The sequence below is a fragment of the Phaseolus vulgaris genome, chromosome 2, assembly GCF_051622355.1.
Source record: "Phaseolus vulgaris cultivar YP4 chromosome 2, ASM5162235v1, whole genome shotgun sequence".
In the NCBI taxonomy this organism is placed as follows: domain Eukaryota; kingdom Viridiplantae; phylum Streptophyta; class Magnoliopsida; order Fabales; family Fabaceae; genus Phaseolus; species Phaseolus vulgaris.
In genome coordinates this window covers 30,894,286-30,911,435 of record NC_143499.1, presented here as the reverse complement: position 1 = coordinate 30,911,435, position 17,150 = coordinate 30,894,286, and the positions used below count along the sequence as shown (strand labels likewise).

The window sequence follows — 17,150 nt, the reverse complement described above, 5'->3', positions numbered from 1 at the left end:
TTCCACTCTTTCATTCTTTTTTTTTTTTCTCTCAAATCCTCCAAACAAGACTAAGAAAACCAATAGAAATTATATTTCTAATAACTAATTTTATGTATGATCAAATATTAGAATATAGAAATATAATTAGAGTATTTTTAAATCAATGCATTAGAAAATTTAAATAATGAACCTTATTTGAATACAAGAAAACGATTAACTTTTATATATAATAAAATTTGAATTATAAACTAGAGAACTTCTTATTATTTCCTAAAAACATACAATACAACCTATATATAATTTTGATATCAACGCAAAACCAGAACTACTAAGCAACAAAATTATTAAATTTGATTTTAAAATTGTTATTACAATTTCTTATCTAAATTGAATTCATGCACGTATGGGACGAACCAATAACCATATTTATAGTTTTATACGACATAAATATCCTTTTGTAAGTTTGTTCTCTTCTTTTCTTCTTGTATCATATTTTTATTGTATATCTTTAACTAAATATATACACTCCATGAATATATAATTATTAATTTTCATCCTATTTCTCTTTTTTAGTTTTCTTTCTCTGTTTGCACTCAAATAAGCACAAGGTATAACAAAGTTGGCAAGTGAAAGACATGACAAAGCATTCCACAGTGGGTTTTAGGCAAGACATTTTAGGTCCATTACAACAATTCCAATGATGACTATATAAACCACTATAAAAATGATAACCAAATTTGGTATATACCTTTTAGGTCCAAATAAGCACAAGGTATAACAAAGTTGGCAAGTGAAAGACATGAGGGAGTTGGAGTAAACATTTTGGTAACATGTACAGTGAGACATGACAAAGCATTCCACAGTGGGTTTTAGGCAAGACATTTTAGGTCCATTACAACAATTCCAATGATGACTATATAAACCACTATAAAAATGATAACCAAATTGCCTCTGAATATAATTATAGCCGTATGCACTGAAGAACACCGATATACACAACCAGTTAGAAGCCGCAATAACTACAAATAACTAAAACAGTTATCGATGCATGACAACAGTACACAGCAGCAGCAACTGCATGGGACTGTGTCAAAGTATATTTAACAAGCTGTGCCTATTATACTGTGAATCAAAAGTATGCAGATTCCTCAACATGGCCGCTAAAAACTTTCCTGACATCAATCTTCTACACCTCCTCTTGACTGATGTTGCTACTTTTTAAGATGTTATACTTGCAGAGAGGGCAGGTGGCATTAATGTACAGCCATTTATCCACACAGACACAGTGAAAATGGTGACCACAAGGAAGTTCTCTTAACTCAACCCCATCGTCATAAGAGGAAAGGCAGATGCAACATTCCTATATGAAAAAAAAAAAAGTTTCAGAATGGTAGTGACTGATGATGCAGCCATTATTTCCTGCCACTAAGTTACTATATCAAAATTATCTAAGCAGGCACTAAAACCATTATGTCAATTTCCTTATGTTTTTAACGCTATGGTTAGAGAAGAAACCATCAATTTAGTTCTTTTGAAGTATTACTCTCTCTCCTGTATAGTAGTAGTGTGTACAGATTAGCTTATAAAAACTTCATTTTTTCCTACTTATTTTTCTCAACTACAAATGCTTATGACAATTTTCCCAGATAGACCCAATTATACATTAAGAGACAGAGCAATAAAACCAATTGAAAAGGGTTATGCCCACATAAAATTTAAGACGTACCGCATCCTCCTCGGCAAGAACATGTTCGATAGGTGACTCAGCCTGGCATTCAGTCATTACTCCTCCAACAGGTCCTTGTATAGTTCCGGTATGTTTCTCATTGCTTTCAATTCTCCGGAATTTAAATTTTGACAACTGCTCAATGTCTTCCTTTGATGCTCCTTCCTGTTTTTTTTCCCAGACAAGGACAATTAATAAATACCAATAGATAAATAGATAGATAACAATAAAATCTCCCAGTAAACAGTCCTATGCTACACAACATTCACCATGTCCATAATATTAGTGGTACATTCACAATCAACTTCGAAGTCACAGAAAATCAAGTTACATGACACACGTATCTGAACTGTATTTCTTATGACAGCTGATATAGCCAAAAAACATCGGTCTGATTTCTAGGACCTCTACCTAGAGCATCCAGAATTTTGTGTGTTTGTTCATAGTGAGAGGTGTATTTCTTTTGTTATCCTCTGAATCTTAAATAATACTATCTAATTCTTAAAGTTTGTATTTTTCTCAACAAATTTCAAGTACCACAAACAGATATTTACTTATTTTTGCCTAAGATTCTGGGTCTTATTGATCTTTTCTAATTTGACATCAGAAAAGCGCTTCAACACCCTCCTTGGATTCTCAAAGTACCATTAGATTTTGGTTGCAGAATCTATCATTATAATAAAATAAAATAAAAATTCAAACTTAGAATATTTGGGTTTTCTCTCCCGATCCCATCTCTCTAATTTTAGGAGTAAATAATACTTCTGCTATAATTTGCCTAGCCTAAAACCCTGAACATACAGATCTATAAACAGTATGTATCTAAGGGTTTCCTGTGTGCAGAAAAATAGAGGACCTAGTGAGAACACCCTGATATTAGGATTATGCGTCCATGATATCCATTATACTTTTGTTACACTCTACGAATGAGTCATGTTCACTGTGTTAGTACACAATACTACAGTAGTTGGCAAGTCAAACTAGTTAACATTGTGAAACATGTATCTAATTTAACACCGGTTTAATCTGCCCATTCATGTGTTCTACAAATGCAAAGACTCCAGCATTAAATTTATACAAATTATTATATATGTTGAAATGGTTAAAATTGCAGAGTTACTTCAAAGATCATTACTGCTCAGCAACTTCCTACCCATTTTTATACAGAATAATACAGTGCTTCCATTTGGAGCTCCTGAGAAAGTAGATTCAATAGCTTCACAGACTTCAAAACAAGAACAGGTAAATGACCAATCAAATATGACTTACTTGGTCTGCAACTGCGTATAGAAGTGCAATGATACATGGAAGACAACAGCAAACAGCGATACCAATGATACACGCCAGTGCAACACAGAAAACAACAAAGAAAACATCAAAACCCAGGAAAATTATGCATAGCCTGCAAAACATGTAGATTCGGTCAAAAGTATCAGCAGATTTTCCAAAAGATGAATAAATATGAACAATAGGAATGAGAGAGTCTGAGAGGACAAACCAGTAAAGCTGAGGAGACTCTTGGGCTAATTCTTGACCACCAGCTGATACCCAGTAGAATCCAATAATCCACCAAACAAATGAAAACATGGTATTGGCTGATTCCAAGTGCTTTGCAACACTGATGACCGACAAGCAGCAAATTAATGCACAATTAGAATTTCATTGTTCAAAATTTATGAGAAAAAAAAAGTTACATTAATAAATAATGGTAAAATTAAAATATCTTGTAACTAAAATATATTTTGTTGAACTAAGTAATCCTCATCATTTTTCTGACTGGCTGTCAATTATAAATTACATGGAATATACAATTTTTCAAGGAATGATTAATACACTCAGTGGAAGGTTGACTTGGCGAAGATTGGGTGAGAGGCTGAGCAGAGACTGTTATGAAAATAAAAGAAAAATGCAAGAGGAAGAATGTGTTGTCAATGTACACTGGTAGCAACAACAGTTGCTTTAGTACAGAACATTAATGTTTGGTACAGAATGAACATCAGAGATAATAAACAATGAAATAACGTTCTATTTTGTTCCTTTTCTACATCCTTTTAGACTTCATCCCTTGGAATTTCACATGAATTTGGATACTGTGAGGTGCTAAACTCCCACGTCGAGTAGTACTAGTGTGAGATATTCAATAGAATAATTAAGTGCTTGGGTACTTTCTCGAAATTGTAATTTTTAGAGTCGACGTTAAAATTTTGTAATGTTTACTTATGTTTTGTGTATTTGAAATTATTACTTAGAATTAAAATTTCTTAGAATTTGGACTTAGGCCTACCTCAACCCACAAAATTCACAGTCCCAAAAGAGACTAAAACTATGGCAGACTGGGGATTACTGCAATTAAGACGACTTTCCAACATGCCACACCCAGGGCTACTAGCCTGGAGGGTGGTAATGCAAGTGGCCCAATATGCTCCTTTGTTGTTCTAATACCATTTTAGAATTTGAACTCACGGTATGTTTGCACGATTTTCTCCATAAAAAAGAGTGTATCCGTAAGGTAATGTGTAGATCTCTCATATAGCTTCTTCAAAATTTTATTTTTAACTAGTGTATAGGTTTATGGAGAAGTCAATTTTATTTTTTTTCTTCATATTTTTCTTTCCTAAAAGTCCTTATACTGAAGCTTGTCTAAACAGGCCCAAAACCAACCTATAAGGTAAGGAGTAAGGACCACCCATGTCTTATAAAAGCTTCGTTGAAGTCATATTTCTAGTTGATATAAGACTAAACACCATCCTTTAGACTGTAATTAAGACAACCCCAAAGAAACCAAAACCAAGGCAGGTTAGGGGTGAATACCATTAGGGTCACTTTCTAACACAATTCTAAATATAATGCACGTGCTAAACAAAAGGGTGACTTAGTGCACAAGTATTAGAAATTAATTAGGCAAAATTCAATCTCAAAAGCTTGATCCAGAAAGGAGGATTGACCAGGGTTTTTAAAGGCTACCTTCGTCTTTCCTAACCAATGTGAGATATCTACAACTTTTTCCTTACAAGCAGAGAAACTATTTTCAGGATTTGAGTGCATAACATCAAAGTCAAAAGGCCACAGCCTTATCATTGTGCCGAGGTTCGGCTCACGCAAGCTAAAAACAATATCTAAAATTAACTAAAACCAAGGCTGAAATCTGAAATACAGTCAGTTACATCCCTGCGGTTTAACATTGATCCTTTCTGGTACATAAGCATACACACTTACACCTGTGCTTTGAGAAATTTTTAAAAAAAAAACTTTAACAGGAAATTAGGTTACATGGTTATCTCTGTCTTCTCGTTTTACCGTCAAATCATCATTTGCCCGTTTCAATCACTCAGTATCGGGAGAGACTTCAAATTCATCAAGCATTCGATGATAAGTGTTCCTAAGAGAAGGCTACGGTAGCTACATTAGCACTTAATCTAGTAGTGTAGTCATTCACAAATTCGACTAACATGCAACACTCACCTACACCTTAAATTTTCGTTTATGTATCAGTATCATGACGAATTGTTGACCAAATAAAAATCCGGATTAAACCATTTAAAAGAAGGTGAAGAAACTCACCTAGTACCCTCCTCATCGAGTTGCTCCAGCGACACATACTGCACGGAGCCTGAAGAAGAAGCCTCCCTCGAAGATGAACTCAAATTTCCACTGCTGCTCCCAATTCTGTCCTGCACTGAAACCGACGCGGTGGCGCGGTGGCTCCTCCTCCTTCTTCTATACTCTACGCAAACGCAAACCATGTGAAGAATGCATTGCAAAGCGTACCCCAAAATCCACAACCTCAGAGGCATCCCCGGCGCTTCGCTCGCGCTCAAAACCAAAACGGTCCCCGCTACAATCACGAACGCGAAGTTCCAAACGATGTCCAGAACAACCACCGGCTTCGAATACGCCCAATCGCTCTGCCTCTCCTCCAATTGTTCCGCCGCCGCCTCCCGGACCAGCATCGACGGCTCGCGCATCATCCTGCGCCCGCTCGCCTGCCTGAGGAACCGCGCCGCCTGCCGGAGCCGCTGCCGCCGAACAAATCGACGCCCTGTGGTGAGCTCCCCTGAGGAGCCGCCAGAATTGGCCAGAAGCGGCGTGGAATCGACGATGTCCTCAGAGGAAGGGCTCGGAGACGACCTTGTCGTCGCCATGTTTGAGTTTCTTGAGATTGAGAAATCGATTCGAAAAAGCGACTCGCAGAGTCCACTAGTGACTCGGTTCAGAACATGGAAAATTGTTGTTGCAGAGAATTTAAACGGGTGGAGGTGGCACTTTATAGAGGCGAACGAAGGAATGAATAATTGTGGTTTTGATTTGAGCGAAACAGAAGAGATACCTTACCTATCTGTAAAAGGGACTTTGAAATTTGCAAAATAAAAACAGAATATGATTACTGATGACGACAATGTTTTTTTTTTCTTTTTTTTTTTTGATTCAGATGATGTTTCTCCACTTTGCGTTCGGATTAACCTAAGACCATTTTATATTAAATCCAACACATCAAAATTAAGTCAAGTTTTTAATAATTACTCTTTCATGCTACGGTTAGGTACAATATTCTGATTTCATTCAATGCTTAATGAGATTAATTAACCTACCAAATTACTTCTACCAGTCATTTAGACTATTTTTATTTTATTTAATGATGTCTTTCAAAAATGTCTTGAATTAATTAGATTATGTTTTCAATTACTCTTTTTCACTTTTTATAGCATCAATTTTAATTAATGACCCTAAAAAATGTAATGTAATTAATATAAGTAAATGATATTAATTATTGTTTTAAGTCAAGCAAATAGTAACTATTTTTGTTCATATCTGTATCTAGAAAGGTAAACACGGTTTATGACCTACTTAAAATAATATAGGATATTTGAAGTAAATTATATACAAATATCTATGGGGCTAAGTTATCTTATTGGTGATGTTTTTGTTTTATGATAATAGTGAACGATAATGGATTTTTTTAATAAATTACCATTTAAATATTGTGTGGAATAAAATAAAGATAAGATACAATATATTAACAGACCTTGTGGACTGTGGTTTGAGCAGAAGAAAAAAAATGTATTTTTAGTCATTTTAAATTTTCAACTCATAATTCAGCAACTTAATTTAAAATTTAAATTCAATCTAAATTGGTCTGCGTTTGATCTTTGGTGATACGTTTAGTTTTATTTATCTTCGAAAATATTCAATAAATGATAATACATAATTATTTTCTTTACCAAAAGTATCCATGTAATTCCTGAATTTTAAAAAATAGGGACATATTTCTTTAATTAATTTTTTTTTAATCCCTCAACTTTTTTTATAAAAACATTTTTTATATTTTTCAAATTATACACATATCCCTACATTTATCTTTGCCTTATCCCTTACATCTTTCATCTACATATCCCTACTCTCTACATATCCTCTTTGTTTTTTTTACATGGTATCAAGAGGTTATTCATGGCTTTTTCTACCCACTACAACCTCTTCTACCTCCACATCACATGTTGTCCCTCTCCATATCTTTGCCACATCCATCCATTTCAAATTTGATTATGGTAATTATTTTATCTGGAAACAACAGATATTAGTCACCATTCATAGTCTAAATCTTTCATCTTTTTTGAAATTGTCCATTACTTGCTTCATCGGATACATCGTACTATTATCTTGTCAATCTTCAACAAGATCAAACCATAATCAACTTGACTTATTTCTTTATTTAAAAATTATATTGTTTTGTAACTAATGTTTTACACTATTTCGAATAAAAAAAAATCATCATATAAACATTCTTAATAAGAGAAAAAAACTAACCACGGATATAAAACAAATTATCTATAATACTATATGATGGACATGCTCATCTTCTAAAGACACGCCATTTCGTTATATTTACTATTTATTATACCTTAAAATCAAAACACTTGAACTCTTGTAACTAACTCTCTCATGCATATTTCAGTATCTCAATTGTACCTAACAAACAAAATTATCACAAAAATATGTTAAGTAAGACATGGACAATAACCGATTTAAAATATAAAGTAATTAATAAACTGAAAACAAAAAGAATGAAAATCTGTTGAATAATAGCAAGATAGAGAAAAACTATCATATCCAACAACAAAAATAGTTGAACACGCTACTTTTTAAGAAAAAATATACATATTTTATTAAATTATATATATGTATGTATATTATTTAAAATATGTATAATTAAAATTAATATAGACATTCAATTTTAACTCAATTAAGTAAGGTAGTGTGATAGGAAATACAAACACATATGTAGATTATATTGTAAAAATAATAAGATGCTTTTTAGATTTATGTTTTGTTTGGATTAAGGGGTGGAATTGAAGAGAAAGGGTTAGAAATATGAGGTTGTTTGAATCAAGATAAATAGAGTGGAAAGTGAAAGAAAGATTTATGGATATTTGTGAGTTATTTGATAGATATAATAAATTTTAAAAATTATAAAATAATATAAATATTAATAATATAAAAATATAATATATATTTAATATAATAGTTATAAATGTTTATATAATAAAAATATGTATACATAATCGTTTATCATGATGCTAGCATCAATAGGATCAATCATCATATTTGATGTGTGTCGTTCCCCCACGATGTTCCAACTATCGCTAGGGTCAATCACTTGTATTATTCGCTTTGGAGTTTGGAGTTTCGTCACAGTTTTGTCCTTAAAAGGCATCTCAATGGATTAAGGGAAGAAGATGTATATAAATTGTCATTGGTCTCGACTCCTAAACGATATGGAACTATTGGGCGTACCGGAACACATTAATCATCAATAGGATCACCATCATTTAGGCTAAGTTTTAAATTGAGATCCATAAATAATCTAATTGGTTTGTTACCTAAAAAACCAATATCATAGAACAAAGATAAATTATACTTTCTTTGACTTAAAGTGATGTCCTTTTTGGATTTGACAATTTCCAAGCCTAAAAAGTACCAGAGAGAACCAATCATCTTTAGTTTGAACAATGAATTCAATGCTCCATGTCAATTATACATTATCAACATAAGAAGAATCAAGATTTGTTTGGATGTTGTTGTCCATATAGACCAACAAAATGATCAATGAAGAACCAAAATCATGAGGAAACAAATAGTACTTATTTTTAGACTATGTAAAGTTGCAATAAGGTTAAAGAGAACTTGCAAAACCATTTCTAGGAAGCTTGTCTTAATCATATATAGATTTATTCAACTTACTAACTAATCCTCTGATTCTTGTTTTGTAACCCTTGAGAATATCCATGTATACTTTTTCAAATAACTCACAATTTAAGAATGTATTGTTGATATCTAATTGTTGTAGGCTCCAATTTTTTGCAGCAGTAATGACTAATAAGATCCTCACGAAACTATGTTTAGCCACTGGTGAGAAAGTGTTTGAAAAATCAATCCCTAACCTATTATGTGTAGCCCTTGGCTACCAACCTTTGTATCTCTCCACTAAGCCATCAATATTACATTTCATTTTAAAAACTCATTTGCACCTTATGTAATGTATGCTTTATGGTAAAGAGTGTAAAGGCCAAGTGTCACCATCTTTGAAAGTCTCAATTTCTTGAGCCATGTCATTTATTCATTTAGGACAGATGATACTGGTTTTTTAGGTAGCAAATCAAATATATTACCTATGGGTTCCAATTTAAAACTTAACTATGATATTATATTAGATAGTGAGTTTAAGCATAACTCATCCTTACAAAACCGACATAGTAAGGTAAAGTTTGTCTCTACTTATATAATGTAGATTAGTCTTTTTTCTAACTTATGTGAAATCTTCAACACACCTTCACATAATGAGGACATCGTATGTTCACACCGAAGACATCGAGCATGGAAATTGAGGAAGGTCTTGTTGTAAAATGATGCATACATATATATACATATACATATATATACATATATATATATATATATGTATATATATATATATATATATTGCAGAAGAAGAACCGTTGCAACACACGTTTCCGCTAGTCCATTGTGCAAATCGAATAACACCTGGAAACTCCTCTGTTTTTTCTGATGATTCATTCTCCATCCGTTTTCAGATTTAGTTTGTTTCTTTGAGATCGGATGGAACCTCTGGAATGTTGCAAGACTTGTTCCACGTTCCTCCTCCTTTTCTGGTGGTTTCCCACCTTTTCCAACGTCACCTCCTAACCATTGGAACAACAGGCAACTTCCTAGACAGAAGATATACATGGAAAGAATAAGAGTTTGTAGCTGAAGATGCAGAAACCCCGAGTACGATGCTGAAGTGTTCATTGATGGGTTGGGAAAGCAGGCTATTTGTTGGTGTTTAGCGTTAGTGTGGTTCATTCGTGAATCATATCTCAATCCTTCTAAGTGAAAAGATTGAAGCTTGCTTTGAAATCAAAAGGAATCGGACAATCGAGATGAGTCCTAGTACTCTTCCTCTCTTCTTTTTTTGGTTTTTGAGCTTCTCTATTTGCCTATAAATAAGAGGCACGAGAATGCTCCAACACAACATCACTCACAGTGCATTCTTTCTCCTTCTCTCCTTCATTTTTTTCTCTTTCTTTTATTCTAAACATTTTTGGAATCTTGAGTTCTTACTCTTTCAAGAGTTTACTTGCTAGTTTTGATTCTCAAAATTTTTCGAGAAGTTCTTGTTGTATCCTGCGGGACTTGCACAATACACTGCGAATAAGTCTTTACGGACAGTAATCGCCCACGCCTCAGGAAATCAACTTTGTGTTTTTTAATCTTATTTACTATAAGTCTAACATTGGATTGTACAATAGGGCTAAAATTCATTCGATTAGGATAAACTCTGGATAACTATAGTAATATATAAAAAGAGAAAGAAATAAAATAATTATTTAATCAAAGATAGAATAACTAATTATATATAATATCTATAATATTTTTACATAGAAAAAACTAAATAACTGATTGTATATAATATTTATTTATAATACCTAATTATATTTTATTCTAATAGATTTTAATCATTAATTAAACATGTGTTCTAAAGAGTATCCTAAAGTGTGTTACCTTTCCTAATCTTATAAATATACAAATTTATATGTAGAATATAAACTTTGAGAGAAGAAATAAAAATAAATATAGAGAAGGGCGACAATGTCATAGGCATTGGCATGGTGCAGATTAATGTGATTTGGAAGCTGAAAGTAGAAGCCACTTTATGCCGGCTAAAGGGTTACACCACAGACCCTTCATTACTACTTGTTTGGATTTTGCATTAACAGATTCTTATACATCATCATTTCTCTCACACCACAATTATTGGACTTCTTTCAATTCCATGTAATGTAGGTACAAACCACAAGGACTGCAAAGATTTTCCGCTTCATGTTTCCTTAATCACCTCAACTATCATTTGTTTTCCACTTTAAAATTCATTTCAGACACTCAAACCTCATTTTTTTTTATCTCTAATAAATTAAGAAAATCCCAAGGAAGTGGGATTGTATTTTTTTAGTGTTATCGAACGGAGTTGAAATAAAGAGAACGATTGTCTTTCTTCTCGTTTGGTCGATTTATCTTTCCTTTCTTCTACTCAAACGATCTCTCCGTACTCTTCTCATTCCCTACTCCTCGTCTCCTTAACTCCGAGCTGGGATGGTACCTACAAAAAGTACTTTGACGCTCAAGTAAGATTTTGGTGTTCGGCACTCGGTGCTATTAGTACTAAATGATGACGTACCTGATTCTTTTAATTTGTGTCTATTTATATGATTATCATGAGTCTTTTGTTATTGGGTTGGATTAAGAATTTAGATTGTAATTAAAAATATATTACCTAGTGCTTGATCATTGATTAATTTCATTAATTCTCTATTTGAGTATAATAGTTTTAGTTGTGTCAGTCATTCTTAACCAAGTGTCGAAACTCCAAGTGTCATACAGACTCCACCGGTACAATTAGAAAATAGAATTCATCTCATGAGAAACATGAAATTCTCGACAACTTTTACCAGTGATATAAAAGAGAAGTTAACAAGGTTTTTTGACCATGATGGGGTTATTTTTTTTTGTTTTTACCAAAATGGAGTCCGTTTAAAAAAAATTACAAATTTAGACAAGTCGTGCCAATTCGGCACGACTTCATATGCAGAAATCGTTCCAATTAGGCACGACTTCTGCCATGTCATACTGAAGTCGTGTCAACTTGGCACGACTTCTGCCCCGTCATATTGAAGTCATGCCAACTTGGCACGACTTCTGCCTTGTCATACAAAAGTCGTGCCAAGTTGGCACGACTTCTGCCACGTCATTTTTTTTAGAAAAAAAAATTATTGTTTATATATTGGATAGTAAGTTATGTAATGTTAAAAATTAATTTGATACATAATTTTCTAAGAGTGTTAGTTTTAAGGAATAAAAAATTAGATAATCATGTATGGATCATGTTTGACGGTAATGTAATACAATAACTTGATTATTTGATTAATTAAAAAATGAAGAAAATTGTTATTGAATTTGGAAATAAATAGATAAATGAAAAATTATTATATTTGGAAAATAAATAGAGAATTATTGTTATGAATTTGAAAAATAAATAGCTTGAGAAGTAATGATTTTACAGAACACGTAATGATGAGAAGAAATTAATTGTTAACATTACATAACTTACTACCCAATATATAAACAATAAAATTAAAAATAAAAAAAAAAAAAAAAAAAAAAATTATGACGTGGCAGAAGTCGTGTCAAGTTAGCACGACTTCAGTATGACAGGACAGAAGTCGTACCAAGTTGACACGACTTTAGTATGATATGGCAGAAGTCGTGCCTAATTGCATATGAAGTCGTCCCAATTAGGCACGACTTGCCTAAATTTGTAATTTTTTTTAAACGGACCCCATTTTAGTAAAAACAAAAAAAAATAACCTCATCATGATAAAAAAAAAACACTTAACAAATTAACACAATAGTAATACTATGTTATATTTGTATTTCATATAAAATTAGACAACTTATTTCCTCTCTATTTCTCATACATTTGTATTGTCAAAAACTGAATATTGAACTTCTCATATATTTTACTTTTATATGTCAAATAAAATTATGCCAGCTTTATTAATTTCCTTTTTAAATTTCAACCTTCATTAGCAGAGGAGTCAAAATTGTTTTTGCCTTGTTTTTATAATATCTTGAAGAAATAAACAAGGTGTGTAGAGGGTGTCCTTTGTCTGAAAGCATGAGATGCAATGAATGAAGATATACTAATGTACGCTTGTACATACATTTTCCTGAATAAAGCCCAAATAGGTGACGAAATTGTAAAGGTATCTAAATAGGTAGATAAAAACATCAAAAATGTTCTGCAATTCAATGAAGACTGCTACTTTCTGCACCTCCATAACTCCATATGTTGTTGCACCATCCAATACAAAAACTTAAAAATATCCTTTTATCTTTTTTTGTGTCACTCATATAGATTTATAAAATTCAGAAGCAATTTTAAGAAATTATATATATTTTGAATTAATCTCATATTCAACTAATTCAAAATATGATATTTCGGATTCTATATTACTATCAAATTTAAAAAATTAAATTATGTAATTCGAAAACTAATCACACATATAAAAAAAGACTTTCATATTATATAATCAAAAAACCAATCACACATCTGAAAAAAAAATTTCAGATTACATAATCCAAAAACTAATCTTATATTAGAAAAGACTTCTAATATAAAAACCTACGAATTACATAATTCAAAAACTAATTACAAATTTGAAAAAAAACTTCTGAATAAATAATCCAAAATATTAAAAAAAAATCCAAAATATTACAAAAAAAGTGCACGAAGAAACCGTCTTGGATGGAACTGATCAATTTATGTGATATGATAACTACAATTTTAAAATTGCTCAATTTTCATTATTTTTCATTTAAAGTTATAATGTTATAGTCTAGTACATGATGGTCAACATATGACTCTAAAACATTGAAAATAACAAACATGTATTTACGTATGTGAGTATTTATGCCTATCCAAACGAGCAGAACCAGGGTAAGCTTTGTTAGTGAAGTTTGCGTGTAATGCAGCAAGCCTTTGCGTGGCGAATTTCGAGTCACCAAATCCATGATCATGAACCGAGTATCTGTTAGAAGAAGAACTAGACCTCTCATATTGGGGCCTCTGCTTTGGAGCACTCGCGGATCTTACCTTTGCCATTGAGGATTCAGTGTATGCCATGTAACTCGGATACTCAGGTTCAGAATAACCACTTCCATGGCTCTTTGACCCATCACTCTTGCTAGGAGTAAAAGGGCTTCTTTTGGACCCACCATTTCTAGAAGAGGCAGACAAAGTACGAGGACTATTCTCACCACCACACCATGAGTTCTCCTCAACCTCCTCCTTCATTTTCAGAGGGCTGTAAGACTCAACTTCACAGACCAAACCATGGCTTGGGGAGTAAAACTGGTTTCTACCCTTTGATGTTGTCATCTGTGGTTTTACAGAATCATTTTCTAGCATCCTGAAACATCTTTCTTCGTCCAGGCTACAACCTCTTGACCACGATCTTCGTTGATGCCATGATTCATTGATTTGCATGCGGGATTTTGAGCTGTTTCTCTGCACTCATAGGAATGTTTCCATAAGTTCACTCACTAAAGAATTCAGTCATGCACAGAAGAGGTAAATAAATAAATAAATAAATAAATACCTTGAGTAATGATGGTGAGTGATCATATTTCATGCTCTCGGATCTGATGGGGCTTTCAAATTTGTCTGGTTTTGCTGGACTCTGTGAATGGAAAACATTCTAAGGGTAATGTATTTGTATTGCCACAGCATCATTAATTTGATCGAAAAATTTAGTTGATTATCCAATGAATATGTAGGTAAGAATTTGTATCTGTGTAACTCATTTAAAGGCAATAAAAGTGAGAGGAATTGAAGATGGTTACCACATGGAGGAGGGGAGTGGATGAGTTTGCATTCCAATATGGGCCGTGCAAAATTTGGGCCCGCCCAGCACGGAATTGGGCCTGAACACGTAAGAGTGTTTGTACTCTTTGCAGCCATTCTGACGTGCGCTTCCTCTCAATCTCACCCCTCACCAATGCCTGAAGCTTCACCAATCCTTTTAACGCTCCAAGGGCTTTCCTTGCCTACAAATTTCAACATCAAACACCATTAATATCTCAATTTCACCTTTCATTTCACCCAGGTTCATTCAGGGTCACAGAAACTCACAAAGATACCACGTTTAATCTTTCATTAGTGTAAATATCACTATATTATATTTTCATTAAACTATGTAACGTTTATCATTACTCTTTTCCCAGGATTAAAAAATTAAGATCATGTCAACTTTTTGGGAAGAAGGGAAAAAAAAAAGACATGAATAAGTTTTGATGAGAAGGTGCATTGATGGTGTGTGAGGTGTAAGCAAGGGAAAAGTATTTATCAGCATTATTGAAGTGTGTCTGCAGCGTCGTGTTGTGGTATTAATAGTGTTGTGATGAAATGGAAGTTTAATGAGCTGAAAAAGTCATCAATGTCTGTCCCAGGCAAAAACAAACGTATCTTACATTACAGGGTGGCGGGGCTCCTTTTACATTTGCATCTGTCCCCACAAAACCAAGACACAAGCCAAGGATCATTCCTTTACCAGACAAAAGAAAAAAGTACTGTACTTGAGTTTTCAAATCAGTTTCACAGCCCAACACCTGATTAAATCCTTCTACAATCTACATTTAATCTGCGAATCTATCATTACAACAAAGTACCAGCGTTACCAGTTCTTCATAAAAGTTACTCCCAAAACACAACTAAGTTACCAATTCTTCATAAAAGTTACTTCCAAAACATAAATAAAATTGTAGCATCATGGACAGTGCAACGAAAAATTAGACTTTTTTTTATAAGATTCATATGATCCATTGATTTTCTTTTCTGAAATATATTTAATTAATCGTTCTAATAAATATTTAAAATGAATGACATAATTTTTTCTTCCAGTGTGTTAATTAAACCGAACTAATCATACCAATCAACTTTATAATACACTTTACGTTGCTCTGCGTGTGTGAAGAGAGTGAAAAGCAAGATGACATTAATGGTGAAAAGGGCAACACGGAGGGAAGAGAAAGAGGGAGATGGTGACGCAGGACGCACCTCGATACGCGTTAGTAGCTGTCACCCAAACAGATTAATCGGTCGTAATTAATGTTCATTCAGAGCAAGAAATTATGTTTCGCAGGAAATTGTTTCAGACCACAATTTTAAAACAGAACCTCCTACAAAAGCCTTCACAAAACAAGACACCGTCTCACAGATAAGCCAAATCTGCAAACATAGGACGACACTCCCTATTTTCGCTTTTCACCCACCCATCTTCCAGGATCCTTCATATTTTTTCCTTATTAAACTAAAACCTCCTTTCACCACCACCCCATAAACATAAGGACAAACAAATACGGAAACTTATTTAACTTTTGTGAAAATTCATAAAACACTTCACTTTATAGAAGCTAACCATAAACACTGATTATGTTAAAACAACCTCGTGCAAGATGATACACCTACTCGAATGTAGGTAACTATTTTCGTTAATGTAAAAAAGAACAATAATTAGAAGAATATGAGAATAATATATAGAATGATCGTACGAACCAAAGAGCCTCGAAACGCGGCCTGAATCTTAACAGCTGCCCATTCTTCTCGAGAAACGCCTCCGACGACGGTGACAGCGGCGAGTGGTGCGAGGTTGGGATCAGCGCTTTCCACGTGTCCCGAGGAATGGCCTCCGCTGGTGGGTGGTGCGTGGTGGTTGACGGCGGAATGGTCCTTTTCTCGGTAGGACTTGACGAAGCTCCACCGCCGTTTCTCCTTGGGCGGTTTGGGAGCGGCGGCGGACGGCGAGTCTTGCCTTTTGAAACCGAAAAGGCCGCGAAACCATTTGGATGCCTTACCCATTAACTGGGTCTAGAAGAAAAAAACCATTAACGAAATGGTTTGGGTTTTGAAGATGCGTTTGTGGAAGAAAAGGAGTTAGAAGTTGGAAGTGAGTTTGCGAAAGAAAGAGAGAGTGAAGGTGGCTTTTTGTGTAAGCAAACTGTGAAGAAAACAGAGAGTAACATAGTAAGGACTCGTTTGGAGCGAACTAACATAATGAGTGTGCATTAAATCCTTTTTCTTTTCTTTTCTGTAGAATCGAGTCTATTAGACACACTCACACGTGTATTCCAGTGAAAGAAAGCTCGTAGAAAATTAAGGACTGGGAAATATAGCAAAGAAAAGCAATAGAAATTGTGAGTCTTGTAATTTTTTTAGAAAACGTGATTCTTAAATAATAAATTTCCGTATACATTAATCAATTTTATCTTTTTCCACAATAGTTTTTTCATTTACAATTTGACCAAAACGATTGATGATTAAATCTAACAATCA

General features: G+C 33.5%; 2 protein-coding genes across 3 annotated transcripts; both read right to left on the bottom strand.

The window, feature by feature from the left end:
- Window positions 1-916: 916 nt before the first annotated feature.
- On the bottom strand, window positions 917-6,155 carry LOC137811404 (E3 ubiquitin-protein ligase At1g12760). 2 transcript variants are annotated; one of them, XM_068613137.1, is made up of 5 exons: window positions 5,270-6,155; window positions 3,207-3,326; window positions 2,978-3,110; window positions 1,709-1,873; window positions 917-1,342 (listed from the first exon to the last, which is right to left on the bottom strand). In XM_068613137.1, the coding sequence occupies exons 1-5, from the start codon at window positions 5,848-5,850 to the stop codon at window positions 1,169-1,171; spliced, it is 1,173 nt and encodes a 390-aa protein (XP_068469238.1). In that variant the 5' UTR covers window positions 5,851-6,155; the 3' UTR covers window positions 917-1,168. The 2 variants fall into 2 exon arrangements, with proteins under 2 accessions (XP_068469238.1, XP_068469236.1); XM_068613135.1 differs by having other exon boundaries at window positions 2,978-3,326; window positions 5,270-6,036.
- A 7,445-nt stretch (window positions 6,156-13,600) lies between these two features.
- On the bottom strand, window positions 13,601-16,881 carry LOC137811393 (protein IQ-DOMAIN 22). Its single transcript, XM_068613121.2, has 4 exons — window positions 16,374-16,881; window positions 14,663-14,866; window positions 14,419-14,499; window positions 13,601-14,327 (listed from the first exon to the last, which is right to left on the bottom strand). The coding sequence occupies exons 1-4, from the start codon at window positions 16,674-16,676 to the stop codon at window positions 13,713-13,715; spliced, it is 1,203 nt and encodes a 400-aa protein (XP_068469222.1). The 5' UTR covers window positions 16,677-16,881; the 3' UTR covers window positions 13,601-13,712.
- Window positions 16,882-17,150: the final 269 nt, after the last annotated feature.

Bases quoted from the DNA above. Each gene is read 5' to 3' on its own strand.
- LOC137811404 (XM_068613135.1), bottom strand. From the start codon at position 5,850: ATGGCGACGACAAGGTCGTCTCCGAGCCCTTCCTCTGAGGACATCGTC. The intron at 3,327-5,269 runs GTGAGTTTCTTC...GTCGGTCATCAG, and splicing joins CTCGATGAGGAGGGTACTAG to TGTTGCAAAGCACTTGGAAT. The intron at 1,343-1,708 runs GTACGTCTTAAA...TTTTTCATATAG, and splicing joins TTCTTGCCGAGGAGGATGCG to GAATGTTGCATCTGCCTTTC.
- LOC137811393 (XM_068613121.2), bottom strand. From the start codon at position 16,676: ATGGGTAAGGCATCCAAATGGTTTCGCGGCCTTTTCGGTTTCAAAAGG. The intron at 14,867-16,373 runs GTTCGTACGATC...TGAAATTTGTAG, and splicing joins CCGCGTTTCGAGGCTCTTTG to GCAAGGAAAGCCCTTGGAGC. The intron at 14,328-14,418 runs GTATTTATTTAT...CTATGAGTGCAG, and splicing joins ACTCACCATCATTACTCAAG to AGAAACAGCTCAAAATCCCG.